This window comes from Melospiza melodia, chromosome 5 (assembly GCF_035770615.1).
Source record: "Melospiza melodia melodia isolate bMelMel2 chromosome 5, bMelMel2.pri, whole genome shotgun sequence".
Classification (NCBI taxonomy): Eukaryota; Metazoa; Chordata; class Aves; order Passeriformes; family Passerellidae; genus Melospiza; species Melospiza melodia.
In genome coordinates this window covers 75,261,834-75,281,387 of record NC_086198.1, presented here as the reverse complement: position 1 = coordinate 75,281,387, position 19,554 = coordinate 75,261,834, and the positions used below count along the sequence as shown (strand labels likewise).

The 19,554-nt window shown below is 43.7% G+C and overlaps 1 protein-coding gene across 1 annotated transcript; it reads left to right on the top strand.

Annotated features, from left to right (window-relative positions):
* Positions 1-1,611: 1,611 nt before the first annotated feature.
* Positions 1,612-3,135, top strand: LOC134419069 (homeobox protein HMX2-like). Its single transcript, XM_063158043.1, has 2 exons — positions 1,612-1,810; positions 2,434-3,135. Exons 1-2 carry the CDS (start codon positions 1,612-1,614, stop codon positions 3,009-3,011), a joined length of 777 nt encoding a protein of 258 aa, XP_063014113.1. The 3' UTR covers positions 3,012-3,135.
* Positions 3,136-19,554: the final 16,419 nt, after the last annotated feature.

Sequence of the window (19,554 nt, the reverse complement as noted above, 5' to 3'; positions counted from 1 at the left end):
TGGTGAGGTGAGAGGGGAATGTGTGGGAGTTATGTGTGGATTTTGGGGTGGCCTGACACCACGGGGCTCCTTGGGAGTAAAAAAGGGTCCCTTTCTCCCCAGAGTAACCATGTATATTCAGTCTGAGAGTCTGCAGGTGAAAGAACCACAGGGAAGAGACTCTGGGTGTATGAGCTACTCTCCCACAGCCTACCCCACTGCCGAGCAGCGACACGGACACTCTGCAGCAAATGCCCTCGGCAGCCTGCCTGGGGCCGTGCCAGGGGCTGTACAAACACTGGGAAGGGTTCACACCTTCCTTCCTTCCTTCCTTCCTTCCTTCCTTCCTTCCTTCCTTCCTTCCTTCCTTCCTTCCTTCCTTCCTTCCTTCCTTCCTTCCTTCCTTCCTTCCTTCCTTCCTTCCTTCCTTCCTTCCTTCCTTCCTTCCTTCCTTCCTTCCTTCCTTCCTTCCTTCCTTCCTTCCTTCCTTCCTTCCTTCCTTCCTTCCTTCCTTCCTTCCTTCCTTCCTTCCTTCCTTCCTTCCTTCCTTCCTTCCTTCCTTCCTTCCGACACTTCCTTCCGACACTTCCTTCCGACACTTCCTTCCGACACTTCCTTCCGACACTTCCTTCCTTCCTTCCTTCCTTCCTTCCTTCCTTCCTTCCTTCCTTCCTTCCTTCCTTCCTTCCTTCCTTCCTTCCTTCCTTCCTTCCTTCCTTCCTTCCTTCCTTCCTTCCTTCCTTCCTTCCTTCCTTCCTTCCTTCCTTCCTTCCTTCCTTCCTTCCTTCCTTCCTTCCTTCCTTCCTTCCTTCCTTCCTTCCTTCCTTCCTTCCTTCCTTCCTTCCTTCCTTCCTTCCTTCCTTCCTTCCTTCCTTCCTTCCTTCCTTCCTTCCTTCCTTCCTTCCTTCCTCCCTCCCTCCCTCCCTCCCTCCCTCCCTCCCTCCCTCCCTCCCTCCCTTCCCTCCCTTCCCTCCCTTCCCTCCCTTCCCTCCCTCCCTCCCTTCCCTCCTTTCCCTCCTTTCCCTCCCTCCCTGATTTCTATTGCTGCTTTTCCTCGTCGGACTCCTTCTCATTCCTCTCTTCCCAATCTTCTCCCTCAATTCTTCTCCTTCTCTGATCTCCTTTCTGCCATCCCACATCCTCCACGCCTTTGCCGCGGGATCTGGCCCTGCCCTCCCTCCGCCCCCTTACACTGAAGGGCCTGGGCAGGAGGGCATCGGGCCTTGCCCAGCCTCGGCTGCCCGGGGCAGCTTTCGGGACACCTCGCCGTGCTCCCTGCCCTCCCTTCCTCCCCTCTTCCCTCCAGTCCCTGCTCCTTTTCCTTCTCCTCTCCCCTGCACCGCTCCCCCCGTCCTCAGTCCTTTGGCTCCCTCTAGCTCCATCCCCTCCCTCCGTCACCCCGACCCCTCCTCCTGCGGACCCATCCTTCCACCCTTCCCTCCGCCCCGGCTGCGCTGCCGCTCTCCCGCCGCCGACAGTGCCGCGCCTCGGCTCGGACAGGCTCGGTTCGGACACGCTCGGCCCGGACAGGCCCGGCTCGGACAGGCTCGGTTCGGACACGCCCGGCTCGGACAGGCTCCGTTCGGCCCGGACAGGCTCGGTTCGGCCCGGACAGGCCCGGCTCGCCGCGCCATGGTGCAGCTCGGGGGCGGCCGCCGAGCTCCTCCGGCCCCGGGCGCGCCGCCGGCCTTCAGCATCGAGAGCATCCTGCGGCGCCCGGCCGGGGAGCGGGGCACGGCCCGCTGCGCGCTGCCGGAGGAGCAGGAGGAGGAGGAGCAGGAGGGAGAGGGGCCTGAGGAGCAAGAGCCCAGTAAAGGCTCCAGCGACTCGGGTACGGAGCCAGCAGCCGCCTCGGGCTGACCCGCAGGTCCGGCCCCCACTCGGGCGGTACCTGGGCACCCCCAGTGCCGCCGGGCCGGGCCGGGCCGGGCCAGCGCACACACAGACACACGGACACAGACACGCACGCACAAATACACGCGCGAACACAGACACAGGCACAGAGACAGACACAGGCACAGGCACAGGCACAGAGACCGACACAGGCACAGACACAGGCACACACAGACACAGCACGGACACGGACACACAGACACACACGCACACGCAGGAGGAGGGGAGGCTCCGCGGGCGGACGCGGGAGATGCCGCACACCACCCACCTGCTTCCAGGCTGCTGTGCCCCCCTCCCGGCCTCCTGCGGCTGTCCCGCGCTCGGGAGCCCCTCGCTTTCCTGTCACACAGCTGGCAGAGGGATTTCCTTGGATCCTTATGGAAGCGCCTCACCCTTCTTCCCCCCTCTGGAGGGTGTGGGACCGCGGCCAGCCCTCGGCAGCCCCCTCCCCATCCCGTCCCCCCCGCAGCCTCTCCCTGCGCTCCGCTGCCGGGCCGTGCGTGCGTGCGGGGCGGGGGCGCGGGCTGCGGCCGGGACTGATGCTGTGCTTTGCCCTTGCAGGCGGCGGGCCCCGCCGGGCCCGGGCAGAAGGGACGAGCCGCGGCCTCGGCCCCGAGGGCGGCGAAGCGGGATCCCCGCTCCCCGCGGAGGGGATACGCGGTCCCCGGCAGCCGCCGCCGCGAGAGGCCGGGGGCTCCGGGGCCGAGAACGGCAGATCGCCGGCGGCGGGCGGCAGGAAGAAGACACGGACCATCTTCTCCAAGAGCCAGGTGTTCCAGCTGGAGTCCACCTTCGACGTGAAGCGCTACCTGAGCAGCTCCGAGCGGGCCGGGCTGGCCGCCGCGCTGCACCTCACCGAGACGCAGGTGAAGATCTGGTTCCAGAACCGCCGCAACAAGCTCAAGAGACAAATGTCATCCGAGGCCGAGGGCCCGGGGCCGGCCGAGCCCCCCGGGGAGCCGCAGCCCCCCAGTGCCGCCTCGGCTCTCTCCTTCCCGGCCGTCTACAAGGACAGCGCCCTGCTCAGCCGCTGCCTGCTGCCGCTGCCTTTCCCCCTGCTCTGCCCGGGCAGCGCCATCCCCTACCTCTGCCTGCCCGGGCCGGGCAAACACTTCAGCCTGGTGGACGGGGATGTATAGCCCTGGCCTCCGACCTTGCCTTGCCGAGGGCCGCCCCGATTTTATTTATGACCCCGCTGCGCAGGTGGAGTGTCCGTCACAGCCACAGCCACCACCCGGCCCACGGAGGGGCCGCCCGGGCGCCCCCCACGCGTGTCCGAGGCTGCCGGCGCTGCCAAGGCTCGGAAGGGCGCTGCCGAGCCGCTCTCCCTCTCGCAGCGCTTTTTCGGTGGTCAGGACGGCGGAGATAACACGGAGCCACCAAAGAAACGGGGACGTGCTCTGCCTGCCGCCCTTCCAAATTATCCCGTTCCGGTTTCACGGGAGGGCCGATGCTCTGCCTCAGTCCGTGGGGACCGTGTCCCCCGGTCTGTCCCGAGCACCGTGGCGGTCGCTTTACCGTGAACCGAGTCACGTTTCATACAGATTGGTAATGGCCAAGGCCGCTCTGTGCTTCTCTGTCTCTCAAACTCTCCTCCCGTAATATCCCTCTGTAGCTTCTCCCCATCTTTTACATTATCAAAATGTACACACCTTTCCTCAGATATGGTTCTTAAACTGTGACTTTCCTGTTTTTTTCCCCTTGGGAAGAAACACCCCAAGATCTCTCTCACATGTTTTGTGCTAATTGGTTCTCAGAATGAGGGTCGTGTGATGTTTTTACAGAACAAGACAAGCTGTCTCTTGTGCTAATCCCGCCCCCCGAAATCTCCTGGGACGGTTTTACCTGCTATCCTAGGATAAAGAAGTGCGGTTTTAAATTTTTTTTAATATCTATCTACACATAAATCTGCAAACGCTTTTGTCGTCCTTTGGTTTCTACGTTAACATGCTTTATATCCCAAGGTTGGAAATAAACCTTTTCAGAAAGTTGAAACTTCTGCCTTTTCAATAGTCACTACTAGGTAGTATCAAATGAAAGATATTTCCTAGAGTGCACCGATGGTTTTTATTTTACAAATAAAGAGCACAATTTAAAAAATAAAAACACATTGTCACATTCGTGACATTACGAATTTCACCCTTGCACGCGCGAATGGAAACTCATCGATTTTTCCCAGTGGGGAAAAAAGCACGATAGCTGTTTCGGCTAGACAAGAAGGGGTTTTCTTCCATTTTCTCACTCTTCCGTTTGTCTTTCCGTGGGCAACTGATGCAGATGCTCGAGGAACAGGCGCAGGCGAGTCCCCGCGGCTCGGGGCGGCTGCCGGGCTCGGCTCCCGGCCGGGGAGGTGCCGCAGCCGAGCCGAGCCTGGCTCCAGCCGAGCTCGGGGAAGCGCTTTCCTCGGCTCTCGGAAGTGTTCTGGCCGCTGCGGTGATCTACGAGTGTTGTTTGACCTCTCCTCTCGCTTTTAAATCCGTTTTGAATCAGTGTCAAGCAGCAAGAGGTGTCTCACAGGGTTCCCTTGCTCTGGGAAGAAAAAAAAAGAAATAAAAAGGTCGAGGCTGTGGGGAGGGTGGTGTCAGCAAGTGCAGAGGCTTAAGGGGACCTGCCGGGGGCACTTCGTAGCTCAGGTTTCCCCAAACTGCCGCTCCAGGGAAGGTGCAGGCGACGAACTGACGGTCTGGACCGCAGGACTCGCTTCTTTCCTCGTCTGAATTTATAGTGATAGCCAAAGAAATTAAAATCGTCTGAGTCTGCGAGTTGCTCCGTGGCTAAATAACACATTTCCCAGAGTGACGATCTATGGTTCCTGTTTGTCTATATTTCATAGCTGGTGATCTGTTTCGGAACCTTCCTTTGGTTGTTTGTTCTATTGTTTTCTATGTCTATACCCCATTACTTGACTACTATTACCAGAAGCAAATCCACCTTTTTCTAAATCCCTACCAATGGAAGTTTAATCAGATGCAACAGCTATACTCCAGGGTCCCTTCCTTTAGTTCTTTAACATGAAACAAAACTTTATTTAAAGACGCTGTCCTTCCACATCACGACAGCCTCTTACGTCTCCATGGTGAAAAATAACCATATAAGAAATCGTTATTCTGCAATTAATCTGCTTTCCACTACATTTATCGAACCATTTTCAGTCTTCTCCCTGCTTTATTATTTTTCCTTTCAAATTTTTGCTGGAGTTGCAGAAGCAAAATGAGGGAAAATACGAACCCACGGAAACGGGGGGAGGTTTGTTTTTTCCATCAGAAACAAGGGGCAGAGTAGTTCTGCAGGCAAGAGGAGTTAGCACGGGTCAGGTTTCGCAGCTCGTTGCTCTCGGACCCGCTTGTCAGGAGTTAATGAACAACGAAAGCCCGAAACAGCCGTGGAGCCAGGCAAAGTAAATAACTACCCCAAATTATTCGTTTCACATCAAGGTAAAAGTGCTGGTTCTGTGAGTACTGGCCAGAAGCATTATCCGAACTGTCGCTACTTGGAGTAACACGGCCGCCAGCGGCAAGGGAGCTTTCTCTGAAGAAAACCAAGTTCAGGAGGCATCGGGATTCCCAGCCGAGCAGTCAATGCTGATCACACTGAATATTACTGGCGTTTCTTTTACAGCTCAAAACAACTGTGTTCGCAATTACTAATCGTTCCTTATTGCAACAGGAGATTGCTACAGGCCACTGTACGGCTAACCTGTTGATGAGAGACTTCGAGGGACGAAACAGACCACAGCAGAACTAAACAAGAAAACAGGCAAATAAGCCTCAAACAGCCCCCCAAACCATCCAATTAACCAAAAAACTCCAAACCTCAACCAAAAAAAAAAAAAAAAAATACCCCACCAACCCCCCCCTCCCCCCAAAAAAACCCCCAAAATAAAAAAACCAAAAATAAAAAACCCAAAAAACCCCAAAACCCTCAAATCCTAAAAAACTCTAACATAGCTTGCAAGGAGTTTGAGGAAAAAAAAGAAAAAATCCAAACAACCAAACCAAATCAAACCAAACAACCAATCCCAACTCCAAACAGTGCTAGAGCTGATTAGTTGCTAGAACTGAGATTTAAAACGTGCTGTGAAGGTTTGATACAATGAAAAGAGGTGGTGCAACTGCTTCAGAAGTGTGTGGTTTTTTGCTATCATCTATCAAAAGCCCATATAAAAGTATCTTTTTTAAAATTTATGATTATTAGAATAACAAGAAGCCCTGCCTGTGCTGGGAAATCCCCTGTGTTAGCATGGCATGTTTGTACCAGCAGGTTCACTTGGAATTCTCTATAAATTGAATAGGAAAGAGAGACATGGGTAAGACTTGGCACCTGAATCTTAAAAAAAAAAAAAAAATTAGATGGCAAATAAATATGACATTTATCCATTTATCAACAGGAAAATATATTTAAAAATCAGTTGGATTCGCACACAAATGTGTTAGATACATACACAAATGCACTGCTCAGTGAAAGAGTGCAATAGAAGGGCTTAAAAAATCTGCTCAATCTCTCTCTCCTCCACCCATTCATAAAAGCCTCACAAGGCTCATTCTAAGTGCAGCACCTCCAGAAAACTTGATTTTCATATCACCTCTTATGCTGTAAAATTCCCAGAGCTTATGATGATCAATCACATTACTTTTCTTGTATGAAATTGTGCTGAGAATTAGAAAATTCAATTTTTTTCTGTTGGAGAGCAAGCCTTCTCATGTATCTGCTCTGTTGGAAGATTTTGGAAAACTCCCCTAGGATTGGTTTCCCACTGGAGTCTCGTGATCAGGAGGCTGGAACTGACAGTTGTTATCATTTTGTTTTGTTTTGCTTTGTTGTTCTCCAACCACCACATACACAAACACCTTGATGGGCCAGCACAAGGACTCTGTGCCTGCCTTGTCCACCCTGTGCTGCTCAGATTTCTGCTCCTGACCAGGCTGGGGCTCACCTGCACCAGGTGAGACAAGTTGTGCTACAGAGCAGAGGGAGAAGAGCTACCCAGCACAGCTCTATGGCCTTACTAGGTGTTGATCTAGAATATGAAAACTTTCCTGCTTCTTCTCACCTTTTCATAGATTTGGGTCTTCTTGTTTGTTTGTTTGTTTTGTTTTTTGTTTTTGTTTTTTTGGGGCTTTTGTTTTGCTAACTTGAAATGATAAGTTGTCTTTTCTTCCATTTTTTAAGGAAAGGATTGAACTTACTACATATTTTCTATGTTTATATGTTAAATAAGGGTTTCATCTGCCTAGAGGAAGGCTTACAGTGTTACCCCACAAAGTAGGGTATGTTTCAAAAATGTTTCATGTTCTGCAAGAAAGCCACCAATGATTGACAATAGAGGAATTAGACAAAGAAACAGGAGTCACAGCTTTATCTCCCAGGGGAGATTAATTTGAATCTAGGCAGGTTAATAAAATTTAAGGAAGATAAAAATTCATTGCAGAATCTCAGAAGAAGAATAACATGGATGATCCAAAATCATTATGAACAGGAAGAAATAATTTTGGAGTGGCACACAGTAAAAATGATCTCTCTGCCTCGTCTGTGCAGTGGAGGTCTAACTGCACCATTTTTTGGAAAGCCAGTAGTTTATTTCCCTTTCTTATTCACGTGAATATGTGCAGTGGGCTCCTTTTGCAGGTTAAACTTGGGCTTGGCCTGATTCTGCTTTCCCTTACAAACACACGGTGGGAAGGCTGGGATGAGACCTCTAGAATATGTCTGACTCAGAGCAGAATTTGTCAGATTGAGTCCTTAAGATTTTTCCTTTTTCGAGAATCTGAAGTTATAATATCCTCATAGCTGCAATGTGAAATAGTAACCATATTGAAAAAATAAGTTATGGATTTACTGGAGAGTCTTGGAAATGCCTGAGCCTAAATTTGCATTTACATTTGTCTCAACACTGATGTTGAATGTGCTCTTGCATCCTGAGATGTGGTTGTCAATCAGTTAATCTGTCAGAGATCATATCAATAGCTTAAAATGAAAACCTCTGAAGTGTTTATTACTAAAAATAGAGTCCATCAAGGAGCATAAATTCAGGAATATTTATCTTTTGTCCTATTCTGTGTTGCAGTACCTGGGAAGTGCTCTGTTCCTAAAAGAAGAAAGCCTTTTATTTCAGAGAAGAATTTAACTTTAGAGGAAAACAGTGATTTCTGGAATGGGAAATGGTGATTGCAATATAATCAGTGCACAGAGGGAGCAATCATATCTGCCTCTCCTCTGTTCTCCACACATCAGTTACATTGGTGATGATCTTTATGTAAAATCCAATGGGGACCAGAAAACTTTACCAGACATTCTAAAAAAAAAAAACCAAAAACCAAAACAAAACAAAACAAACCAAAAAAACTTAAAGGAATGTCCAGTTTAATCACAGCACAACATTCCCAGCTGCATCATCAAAATCAAGTTATTTAGCACAATAAGCAGTTGAGAATATACAAGCAGAAGAAGTCTTGCAAGATCAGAAAATCTGCAGTTAATTAGAAGCAGCAGGAGAGGAAGGCATGGACATGCCTGAAGGTGGCTCTAAGGAGGGCAGAACCACAGCAGCAGGTAAGAGATTTTCAAGCAAAATTTTGTTGTGCTCACCTGCAAGACTTTTAGACCCTGGTGGGCAACAGAAGCTGATTTTATGAGCAGCTGTGTGGTCAGAGTAGCAAGAGGTGCACCCGGAGTCAGCAACCCAAAAAAACATTTACAAATCATGAGTCCACCAGGACAATTGGGTGTTGTGCCAGACCAGAAATGATGGGGGACTCTGAGGACAAATAGAGTGGCAGTGATGCCTGTAAATCACTGTGTGAAACCTCATTGTGAACACAGCGTAAAACCTCATTGCACAGACCCACCTTTGAATTTTGGTTCCTCAGTCTGCTGCAGTCAGATGTGTCCTTTGGGACAGTGATTTCTGAGCTGTTCTGGTTGGAGCAGAGGTCACCCTAGCCTGCCCAAACGTTTTGCATCAGTTTGTGAATTGTTACACAGAAAGAAGTGACACTCTATTAAACAACAGATCCTCTCCCACAGTTTTGATTTTTTCATTACTTTCACACATGGATCTAGAGATCAGAAGTATAACCTTTATAGAGGATGCATCATATGAGAGATCAGCTGGGGAAGTTCTTTTTCATGGCTGTCTTCTATTTTGAATAAAATTATTGAACCAGCATGGCTGTTATCAAGTAGGGATAATAATCTTTTAATAATTGATGAAGATCAACACTTGAATGAATCTGGATCAGCTTTCATCCTGGCTGCTCTCCCCAAATCTGCCAGATCCAGTTCCTCATTTGTTTTAACAACCAGCTATAGGGCAGCTACAAGAACCTCAGTTCTCCACATAGATTTTATCTGGGAGCACTCAAAGTTCAATTTGTGACCACTAATGAGAAAAGCAAAGTTACACACAGAGCCAACATGATTGTGAGATTGGTGTGAACTCTTAGCTCTTTCTAAACATCATGAACAAAAATATTTTACTAAAAAATAATCCCTGTATGCAGTTATTATACCTTTCTAAATTGACAGCAATGCTCAAATCAGAAAGGAGATTTGTCTGCCAGTTAATCAGAATGTTGTCTGCATTCCAGTCCTCTGGGAGATGCAGATCAGCCTACACAGGTATAGACTATACTCACTGTGAGATGTATACACTTCCTTAAGTTACTCCTGACAGTAAAACTATTCAATTTTTCTCATTTTTTCGTAAATAAATGACGTGTGTAGATCTATTTTGCAAATAAATAGCTGAGACACATGCACAAATGTCTTTCACTCTTCCCTTGCAGTGGTTGCAATGTCTACTGACTCTTTCACTGTCTTACTGAGTTTTAGTGAATCCTTTGTGTAAACCAATAAAGATCTGAACATCCCCATGTTCTTTCATGCAAACAGATTTACAGTATCTTTACACTGATTCCCAATTATCAGCTGAGTAAATACCTGGTGCTCCTGTATTTTCAGGTATGTTTGTATGTGCTTTAGCATATAATAAAGCACTGAAAAACTCTGCATGGTTGAAAATGTTTTGTTTTTAGCAGTCTTCCATATTTTGTACATGTAGGATTGTTTGTCCCATACAGTGACATAACTCTGCCTTTTTGTGCAGCACAAGGAAAGCAGTCTGGAGCTGTTATGGTCTATTACTGTGTAATTTCAGTGTTTGCTTGGAGAGTCATCAATGTGAAATTATAGATGCAAAGAACCCTAATTACTCTGTAGGAAATGTTATGTGGTAGGATGTGCATGTGTTTTTAAAACACTCTGCAATTTGTGGATTTTTAACTAAATATCTGCATTCAATTTCCATTATCAAATAATTACTTCACATATGTGTTTGCTTCCCTAGACTACCAAACCTGACATTTAAGTGGGTAAGGAGAATGGCACTAGTTTATATATCCTTGTGTTAACAAGCTTTTAATAACCATGTGGTAAAGTTGTAAAATTGGGATGCAGGGAAAATAGATGAAAAGATAACAGCTACATTAAAAAATAAGTATGCTTAGCATTGTAATCTTACAGATTGCATCATAAAACCTATGAAAAAATATCTGGAAAATTCAGTTATATTTTCATATTAAGAAGCTAACAGAATTAAAAACATAGCAAGCAACAGGCTGTTTTCAGACTGTTTCTAAGCATTTCCATGGTGTTATTTTGTTAGTAGAATATTATAATAAAATAACGATTTAAAAAAATCTGATTTAGAAATGCAAAATATTTTGAAAATAGGTATTAAAACTAGCAACCCACTTATTAAGACAAATGCCACCTTTAATGAAACTCAATCTCTCAGTCACTTACATGTCTCAAGGGAGACAGAGTCTATGAGCATTGCTATCAGGAATAGCAGATGACTGATACAGTAAAGACATCAGTCCCCTTTGTCATGTCACTGGACTCTAATCTAAATCAATGGGGAAATGTCCCCTCATATGCCCACTTGTCCCTTTATTGGAAAATCTTTTGCCCCAGGTCAGATGCCAGGATCAATGAGTCCTCACGTTTTCTGTTGCATTCTCTGAGTTCAGTGTGGAAGGGGTTACTCAGGATGGTGACAGCAGTGGCAGGGGACTGCACTTGAACTGAGAGCACCTTGCGCAGTAAATCTGCTGAAAGCAAACCCAGAAACATTGTAAGTGAAAGCAGTTTGGGGAGAGACTCTGGCAGCTTCTGAAAGGAATGCATAGGTAAACATGTGGCTTTTCACTCTACAGCTGCATTTTGAAGAAGTGCTATTGTCAGGCTAGACTGGATTATCCTGGTCCTCACAGATCTGCTTGGAGGCTGAGTAACACATCTAGCAAACTCACTGGGGTATTGATTCTACAGTAAGTCAGGTGGCGTGGAACGAGTCTCTTTTGATATTTTTTTTCCTAAAAATGAGTCCTTCTCTCAATAAAAATGCTGAGAAATGCATGGTTTAATTTGCTGGGTGCAGGACCTGAGACGTGTGATACACCAGGCTCTTAGAAATGATTAAAGGAGAAGCTCTTGCATCATGTGAAAGGTTGTGTGTGCTAATTTTCCAGGGCTGTTTCTGCTTTGTGCTACAAGGATCAGAGGAATACACAGTTTATATTTTCAGACTGTTCTATATATTCAGATTATTCCAAACCATCTTTTATGAATATAAAAACCCTACAATGAAATGTCATATTCACAAATCAAGCATAACACTTCCAACATGAACAAAATGAGGGAGCAGAGACTTATCTTTAACAGACTTTGCAGATCAAATCCTTTTCCATTGTCACACAGCACCAGCTTAGCAAAAAATTAAAATTAACACAATAATATATAGATCTGTGAAACAGGGTTGAGTTTCATTCCTAAATAGACTATATATAGCTTTTGGCTATGTTTGAGAGTGTGTACATCCAGTTTAGTTTTTAATAAAATTAATACTTGCACCTGGTACCACTCTTTTCTAGTGGCGGTGGAACAGATCTATAATTGCAATTATTCTCCTCCTGGGTGATTTAGTTCAACTCCCTGTGCCATGCAGGATATTCCCTACATTATTTCTACTACTTATCTAATCTATTATTGAATAGTTCTGGTGCTGGTGCCTCAATTACCTCCATTACTCTCTCCCAAGGCTTGACGCTCTGTCTGACATGATTCCCTCCTGCCCCACACTGAACGGCTCCCATGGTGTCACGTGTGGTTTTGGGCTCTATTTCTTGGTTTGATTGCTTTCACATTCTTGGAGTCCCCCACTTTTGAAAGATTTACAGTGTCATCAGGACTTGTGTAGTTTCTTCCATCCTCAGGCTTATGACCTGGGATCCTGTCCAATCCTTCTACCATTGATGTGGATTTTCTTTACCCTTTTCTGAAGTATTTACTCTACGTGTTCTGCCTTGTTGTCTTCCCAAATGAACAGATAGAAATGCCCATACTGCAGGGAAGTAGTACCTAAGCTGGTGATGTACAGGGTTTAAAAAAGTTTCCAATATCCCCTTTTCTATGTATTTCAGTGACACAATATACTGCACCTTGATAATTCTATTATTTTTGTTCAAGCTCTGTGTTTTAATAAGTTGGTTAGATTTATTTGTGGAGTAAATCTTTTTATCAAGCCACCTACACTCTACACCTACCTCTATCATTCACCTACCTCTACACTCTACATCTACCCATCCCTTGTCTGGCTGTCAATATATCTATCTCACTCTCAATCCCTCCACAGTATATTGACATTATCACAGCTTTTGCTCACAGAAGCAGATCTATGGCTCCTATCCTTAATTTCAAGTAAGCAGCACTTCTCTCAAGAGCAGCGACGCCACTGCCCTAAATATTATATCTAAGGGAAATGCTAAAGAAGAATTATGGTTTATTATGTGTTTAGCATAGCAAAATGGGACCCATCTTGGCTGTGATGTTAGTGCTGACAAACACAAATGTATCTCACATCAGCGAGGATGCTGATGGTGTGGTTAGGGATCCTCTTCAGAGAAAGCAAGAAGTAACTTGGAATCTATTGCAGATTTCTCACCATGTGTGCAGGGGAACAAAGCCCAGTTAGGGAGGTCCTGGATGTCACCACACACAGATATGCAAACCAGAACCTTCTATCCCTGAAGATTTCCATGGTTAGATACATCCAATAGTCTCTTTTTCATCTGCATGCAATACACTCTGAGCATTTTGCTGTGGTTACCTGGGAACAGATGGGAATGACTGGAAGAGAAGCAAAATTCCTGAGGGCAGAAGATGCAAGAGAGACATCAGGGGAGGGTGCACACAGGTAGGGCTGGCTGATCTCTAGGAGAGGGGCACTGTGGACTCAGATTTGGGCCAGTTTCCTTTTATTCCTGCTGTGGGAGAAAATGTGAATTGCATAACCTGTTCACCACTCAGGGCTGGTGCTGGTGCCCTCCCACTGCTCCTGACCAGCTGATCTCATTCTGTCAGGATGTCAGGGCACTTCAGGGGTTGATTTGGCCTCATATAATATAAATTCCTTGCCATGCATTTAGTAGGCAATATTTTACCAGGGATGAAAAAAGTGAAGAGGGGAGAATTAAAGAAGAATTACCAAGCAGCTCAGGGTTATGTGGGAGATCTGTAACAGGGTGAAGATGAGATCCCAGGCTTACAGAAATGTGATATCCTGACAGGTGGAAGACAATCTTAATGTCTAGAATATTAAAATTCATGTTTCTTTTTTATTATTTCCCCTCAGACAAGGAATATTGGCTATAGGTCTGGTGAGAATACTTTTATCAAAATATTTCTCTAAATGTAAATGCTGATTTGTCTGAAATCCATCATGAGAGAGGAAGTATTTGGCTAAATTTATTGGCTCTTTGTCATTCTGGAAACATGGCAAAATCATCAGAGTTTTTAGATGCAAGGTTTTTAAAATGACGAGTGTTAATTTTGGGATTTGAAACAATGCTTGCTTTCAAGCACCGTTGAACGTTGAAAGAGGAAAGAGAATTACAGTTCAACTGAATGAAATTTCAAATGTTTGAAGTAGAAACAAAACGTTGACCAATTAGAGAGACTAATTTTCAAATATTTGTGATTATTTTTCAATTTCTGACAGATTTATTTGGAAGACAAATATTTAAAAAATCTCTATTTTTGTGGACATGTAAAATAATTTCATTAACAGATTAAAAGAATCAATAAGGATTTAAAGATCCTTCTGAGCATTTCTCTCTAATTTCATCATTCAAAACTGTGTTTGGTTCTTGTATTTAAGGCTGTCTTCTTGTCATGTTGGGAGCCAACACAAACCAAAGTCAGGCTTTGGGTTCTCAAGTTGTCTGGATATCCACAAAATTCAGAACCCACGGGCACAGTTTACTGCACAGGTAAATGCATGAAGACTGTTCAAGCAGTATTTCCAATGGCAGTATGGCGAAATCAATGTTGATTTTAATTATGCTTTGGAAGTACTCCACGGATTAGCTCACAAGAAATAAATTGAGGAGGAGTTCAACATTACAAGTGCAAGATTTGGAGTCTGACACAAGCAGCAAGAAACGGCTCTGTTTGCCCAGCTTTGTGCACTTTGAAAGAGCTTCTTGACCACTCTCTGGAGCATGAAATAAAGATGTTAAGTGTGACTGCAAATCTGTTAAGAATGTACATGTTTCACCATTCTTTGGTTATTGGTCCCTGAAGAGGGTGAGAAATTGGGCTCTTTCTCCATGACTTAAACAACCCTGCTGAAGAAGTAGCACATACTCACATTTTAATGTGAACAATTGAAATAACGTAAACTCTAGAAATCTTGGAATGCAGAAACTGAACAGAGTAGAAGTTTTCACATTCCTGGGGAGGAGACTGAAACCTGTTTAAAAATATTTTAAAATCTAAAAATATCAGATTTAGTGTCATCAAAATTCAAATTGTGGATCCCAAAAGGAAAACATGTTGTCATTGGAAATCATGTTTCTTAATAGTTAAGGGCTCAATTGTGCAAGCTCCCCAGATGGAAAAAACTCCCATTTGAGTAATTCTGGAAAAAAATGTTCCAGAATTGGGACCCCATTTGCTTGTAAAGCAAAATAAGTACCAATGGCATGAAAAGTAACTACCATTAGTAAAGTAGTTCGTTTGCCAGGAACCAAATAAATGAGTCCTGAAAAAGAAGTCAGAAATTCACAGTTTTAATTGGCTTTGTTTGAATGGAAGGAGAGCTCAAAAGGAGGGGAAGGGAACAGCACACTGTTACAACATTTGGAGAAAGATTCAGTGAAAGTTACCAGTCTGTATAACTACTAGAGACATTTATTTTCTGTTAGATTAAAATGTGTTTAATTTACATTATAACTTGTATATTGGATATCAGCAATGGTGATATTCTGGTTTTAAATGAATGTGATCAAAATGAGTTCAATGAACCACCATCAAAATAGATGTTTGTAAGGAAAATGTAGAGCAGGTCAAACTGGCTGAAAATATGTGATGTGGACTGGAGCTGATCTCAGCGTAGTGGATGGACACTTTTGATCAGGTGCAAGGATTTAAAGCTGTGGTAACTTTAGTTAAGCAATGTGTCTGTTCCTGAGTTATGACTAGAGGATTCACGCCACAGTCTGGAGTTGCAGAAGATTCAAACTTCATTTCTTCAGGCTTCATGAACAAATGGCAGAGCTATGAACTAGATCCTATGTAAATAATTAAGCTTAAGTGATTAGAACATTTGTGACATTAGTTATAGATAATTTAGTGTCTATAATCTAATCTGATTTACTAATGAACTCTTGTTATCTGACACGCTTGGCTGAGTATTTCTAAGAATTCTGCTGAAGGAGGGACCAATAAAAATTCAGTGTTGTTCATACTTATGTGCTTGTTTTACAGACAAACAATGAATATAATCAGCCACTATACTCATTTTTTTTTTTTTCTGGGGAGAAGAGACCTTAAAGGTAGTTTCATTGTCTGTCTGAAGAGTTTCTGTTGAAAGAAGATGTGGTCTGACTTTGCCCTTCAACATGCTCTACCTCTTTGAAAACTGAACTCAACAGAAAAACAATCTTGAGGTTTCTCTAAGTAACAGTGCTGGAGAACTGGTCCTTGGCCACATCTTGACTTAGTGAGGACATAAGAGTGACTAACACAGTTCTGTTCTGTACTGGACATGTCCAAAAATCTAGTTCTGTGAAAATATATCTTATAAGATTCCTAGCTGAACATAGCATCTGCCCAATTTATTCATAAATCAACCAAGGAATCCACATACGTGTTTCTACAATCTATCCTTATAAAAGTATTCAGTAAGTACTTGCAGGGAAGAAAACCCTGCTGAGCTAGTTACTCATTATTTTGAGAGCAAAGAAAAAGGGAGAGCTAAACTATAATTATAACCTTGGTGATAATGTATGTAGGAATCTTTCTTAATCCAGGCTAATCTTGTTCCATGTTCTTGCCTACTATAAAAATCTGAATGATTTTTGACAAGATCCAAAGTTTTGTCAGTTGTTAAGAATTAATTGAAAAAATTACTAGAGCACAGCAGCCATTTCAAAGGGACTGACCCAGAACCAATTAGAATTTTGTAACAATTGACCATTCACCACAAAACAGTTATCATGAGCTTTGGCCTCTGAAGTGTGGTGTTGGGGGTGGGGGAGAATCAGATTAAAGAAACTTTAATTTTTCCCCCTTTAACTAAAATATCGTTAGTAGCAGCTTTCTCAACACAGCTATCAATCAACTTATCTGGGTTTTAAAGGCTGTGCTCAGCTTGCAGGAACAGTGGTACAGAGTATAATGGATGCTTATCCCCTGGCTTTAGATGATACACAATATAGGTTACTATCTTGAAAAAACAGGTCAGACATAGGAACATTCTTTATCAAATTGCTGTTGACAGCCCAAACAAGAGATTGAAGAACACCACAAAAAGGTTCTTTCATCTAAAGACAACAGAGTTTATAATTGGTCATTCTTTAGTCCTTCATCCTCTCCTCAGCAGGAAAAAGAAAATTCCTAGTGCAGTTTCTTGAACATGGTCAGCACGAGGGTAGGCTGGTGTACACTGAGAAATAGGTTCAGTGTTCAGTCTTTTCTCTTAATGTTCCAGCTACTGACTGGGCAGGAAAAGCCAACAGTGGTCTTAAATTTTGAAAAGGAATGAGAACAAGGTATAACTTTGTGCAGGATAATCAGTATTTTGGGACAAAAAATATGTGATTGCTTTAAAACAGGAAATAAAATCAAAGGAAAAAGTATTTGCCAGATTATTCTATATTTGCCAGATTATTCTACTGTATGCATAATAGTCTGTCTCCTGCTTTGAGTCCAAAGAAAATATATTTAGTAGGTATGCAACATAGAAATATGTTGTATACATGAATAGAAATAAAATATACAGAAATATGTGTGATCACATCATATATTTTACTATATACTGCATATGTGTACACATATAAGTATAAAAACATGAAAATATTAGAAAGATTAAAAAGGATGCTAGAGTCAAATATTTAGTGTTGAACACTTTTTCAAGAGGATCACTACATTTAAGATGAAAAAGAAAACTTTACCCTGATTTTCTGCCTGTTTCAGGCTTTAAATTTCTCCCAGTTAACTCTCATTTAAGTTGCCTTGGACTGGTGATGCATATTTCCAGGAGGTGTTTGCAAACTTAAGTTGAAAATACTAGAGACTGAAACTTTACTGTCCCCTTTGGTGTTTCCCTCTAACAGTCAACCCTTAGCTATGAAGAATAGCTAAAAAAAGAAGAGATCAGAGCTATTAAATCACTGTCCCACGAACACTTATGCCTTTGCTTACCCTGACACATGTGAGTAGCTCCACTGAACTCAATATAAAGAGAAATCAATAGAACTGGTCATGTGTAACAAGTTAAATATATGAACAAGTGGGTTTAGATTTAAAGCCTGAAATTGGCTTGGAAAAGTCTACAAGAACATTTTTGCATATTTTATAAATGAAATTCTTCCAAGAGATTCATAGAGTGAATGGATAGATCCATAGAGTGAATAGATACAAACACTGACCTATGAAAAGCTCAGCTCTGACCACATTTCTTTAGCTCTGGATCAGTGTTCTGACTGACAATTTTTTGAGAGCAAAAAAAGCTCAAACTGCATAAGATAAAGATCCACATGGGTCTGTAAGCACGCTGCCCAAAAGGAGCAGCAACCAGAGTGGCTAAATGCCAGCTCGAAAGGCAAAGCTCCTCAACCTAGTTATACACCTACATAAAGTACCTGTGCAGGGACTGAGTTTCATTTGTAGCAGGCACAGATAAAAACACCTGTTACAAGATTTAGAGAGGGGAAAGGGCTGTTGTGTGCTTTTTAAGAACATATAAAAGCCTTTGCTGACAAAGGGATGTCTGTAGGGAAGCAGACATCCTGGGCTGGAAGCACAGGACTGGATTGGAAGCACAGGACATCCATTCCTGGGCTGGAAGTACAGGACTGCACAGCCTCCTTGTTTTTGAAGGTAAGCACACCAAGTCCTGGGTGATGGGAAATTTGCTGATGGAGACTCCCTTTTTAGGGTGACTTATAGTACGAGGTCTTCTCAACTTTCAGCTGGAGGTTGATATTGGTAGTTGCTACATGAGAATAGCTAAGGAGAGAAAGTTTAAATCTGCTTTACTTTGGGTTTTTGCATACAACTTGGAAATTTTTCAGACTATGTTCTATATTGTTTTACTGTACATGGCTTTGAGTAAAATCACTCTAAGATAGTAATGAATCCAATCTGCTCCTTCCTATGAAATTCAGGGTGTTTGAATGCAGGAGAAGGAATGAAATTTCATTTGAAGCTTTGACTGTTCTTAGTGTCACAGCACTGCCCACACACCCCAATGGAGCAGGGGAAAGGAGATCTGCAGAACAAGGACCTCTTGGCTCCCTTGCTTATGCAAAGAAACAATGTGAGAGTCTCACTCAAGCTTGGTTTCTAGATGAGCATAATTCCAGTCTCTTCAGTGGATTTATTTCCAATTCATTTAATGTCATTGTGAAAAGAAACAGACACAAAGTTTGCTTTGGCACTGCACATTGTGTTGCGTCACTGTCTAGCAAGCTTCCCATTGCAGGTTTTTTTCAAAAGGATGCATCTGCCAGCCCAATACAAACAAAAATAACTTCCATGTGTCTTAGCTTAAAGCTGAATGGGAAACGTGATGCCACATCAGTGTTGTCCATTCAGGACTTAAAGACTTGTTGCCTCATAACAGATATCAGAGACACTGTATGCAAAATTTTTCCTTTCTATATTAAACCATAGAGTTTGGGATAAAATCCTAAAAATCTTCCATCCAGATAATTTTAATTTCTGCCTGGCATCGAGACCTTTTTGTGCCATTTTGCCATACTCCTCTGTAATCAGTCTTGGAATAATTTCTGGCCTTGTTTTAATGGTCATAACTTGGTGGTAGTTAATTAGACAAATCCTGAAAATCTCAGTTTGCATGCAGTGTGGAAAAGCCATGATGCTCCAGAGGTTGTGCAGACTCCCTAGAGAGCTTTCTGTGACTTAAGTGTTTATTTCCCCTTCTTTTTCTTTCTATCTGATCTGCTTCACACATGTATCCATTTTGGTTTTGTATTGCTCTACTCTTTCTTAAGTCTTAAGGCCATTGGATGCTCTCAATCAATGAAGTTTTCTAGAAGCACTTCTATTGTACTCCTATGCTGGGAGCAGAGCGCAGTTTGTAGGATTCTCTGGTTT

Excerpts from the sequence above, each read along its gene's own strand:
- LOC134419069 (XM_063158043.1), top strand. The coding sequence starts at position 1,612 with ATGGTGCAGCTCGGGGGCGGCCGCCGAGCTCCTCCGGCCCCGGGCGCG. Across the intron at positions 1,811-2,433 it reads TAAAGGCTCCAGCGACTCGG|GCGGCGGGCCCCGCCGGGCC; the intron begins GTACGGAGCCAG and ends TTGCCCTTGCAG.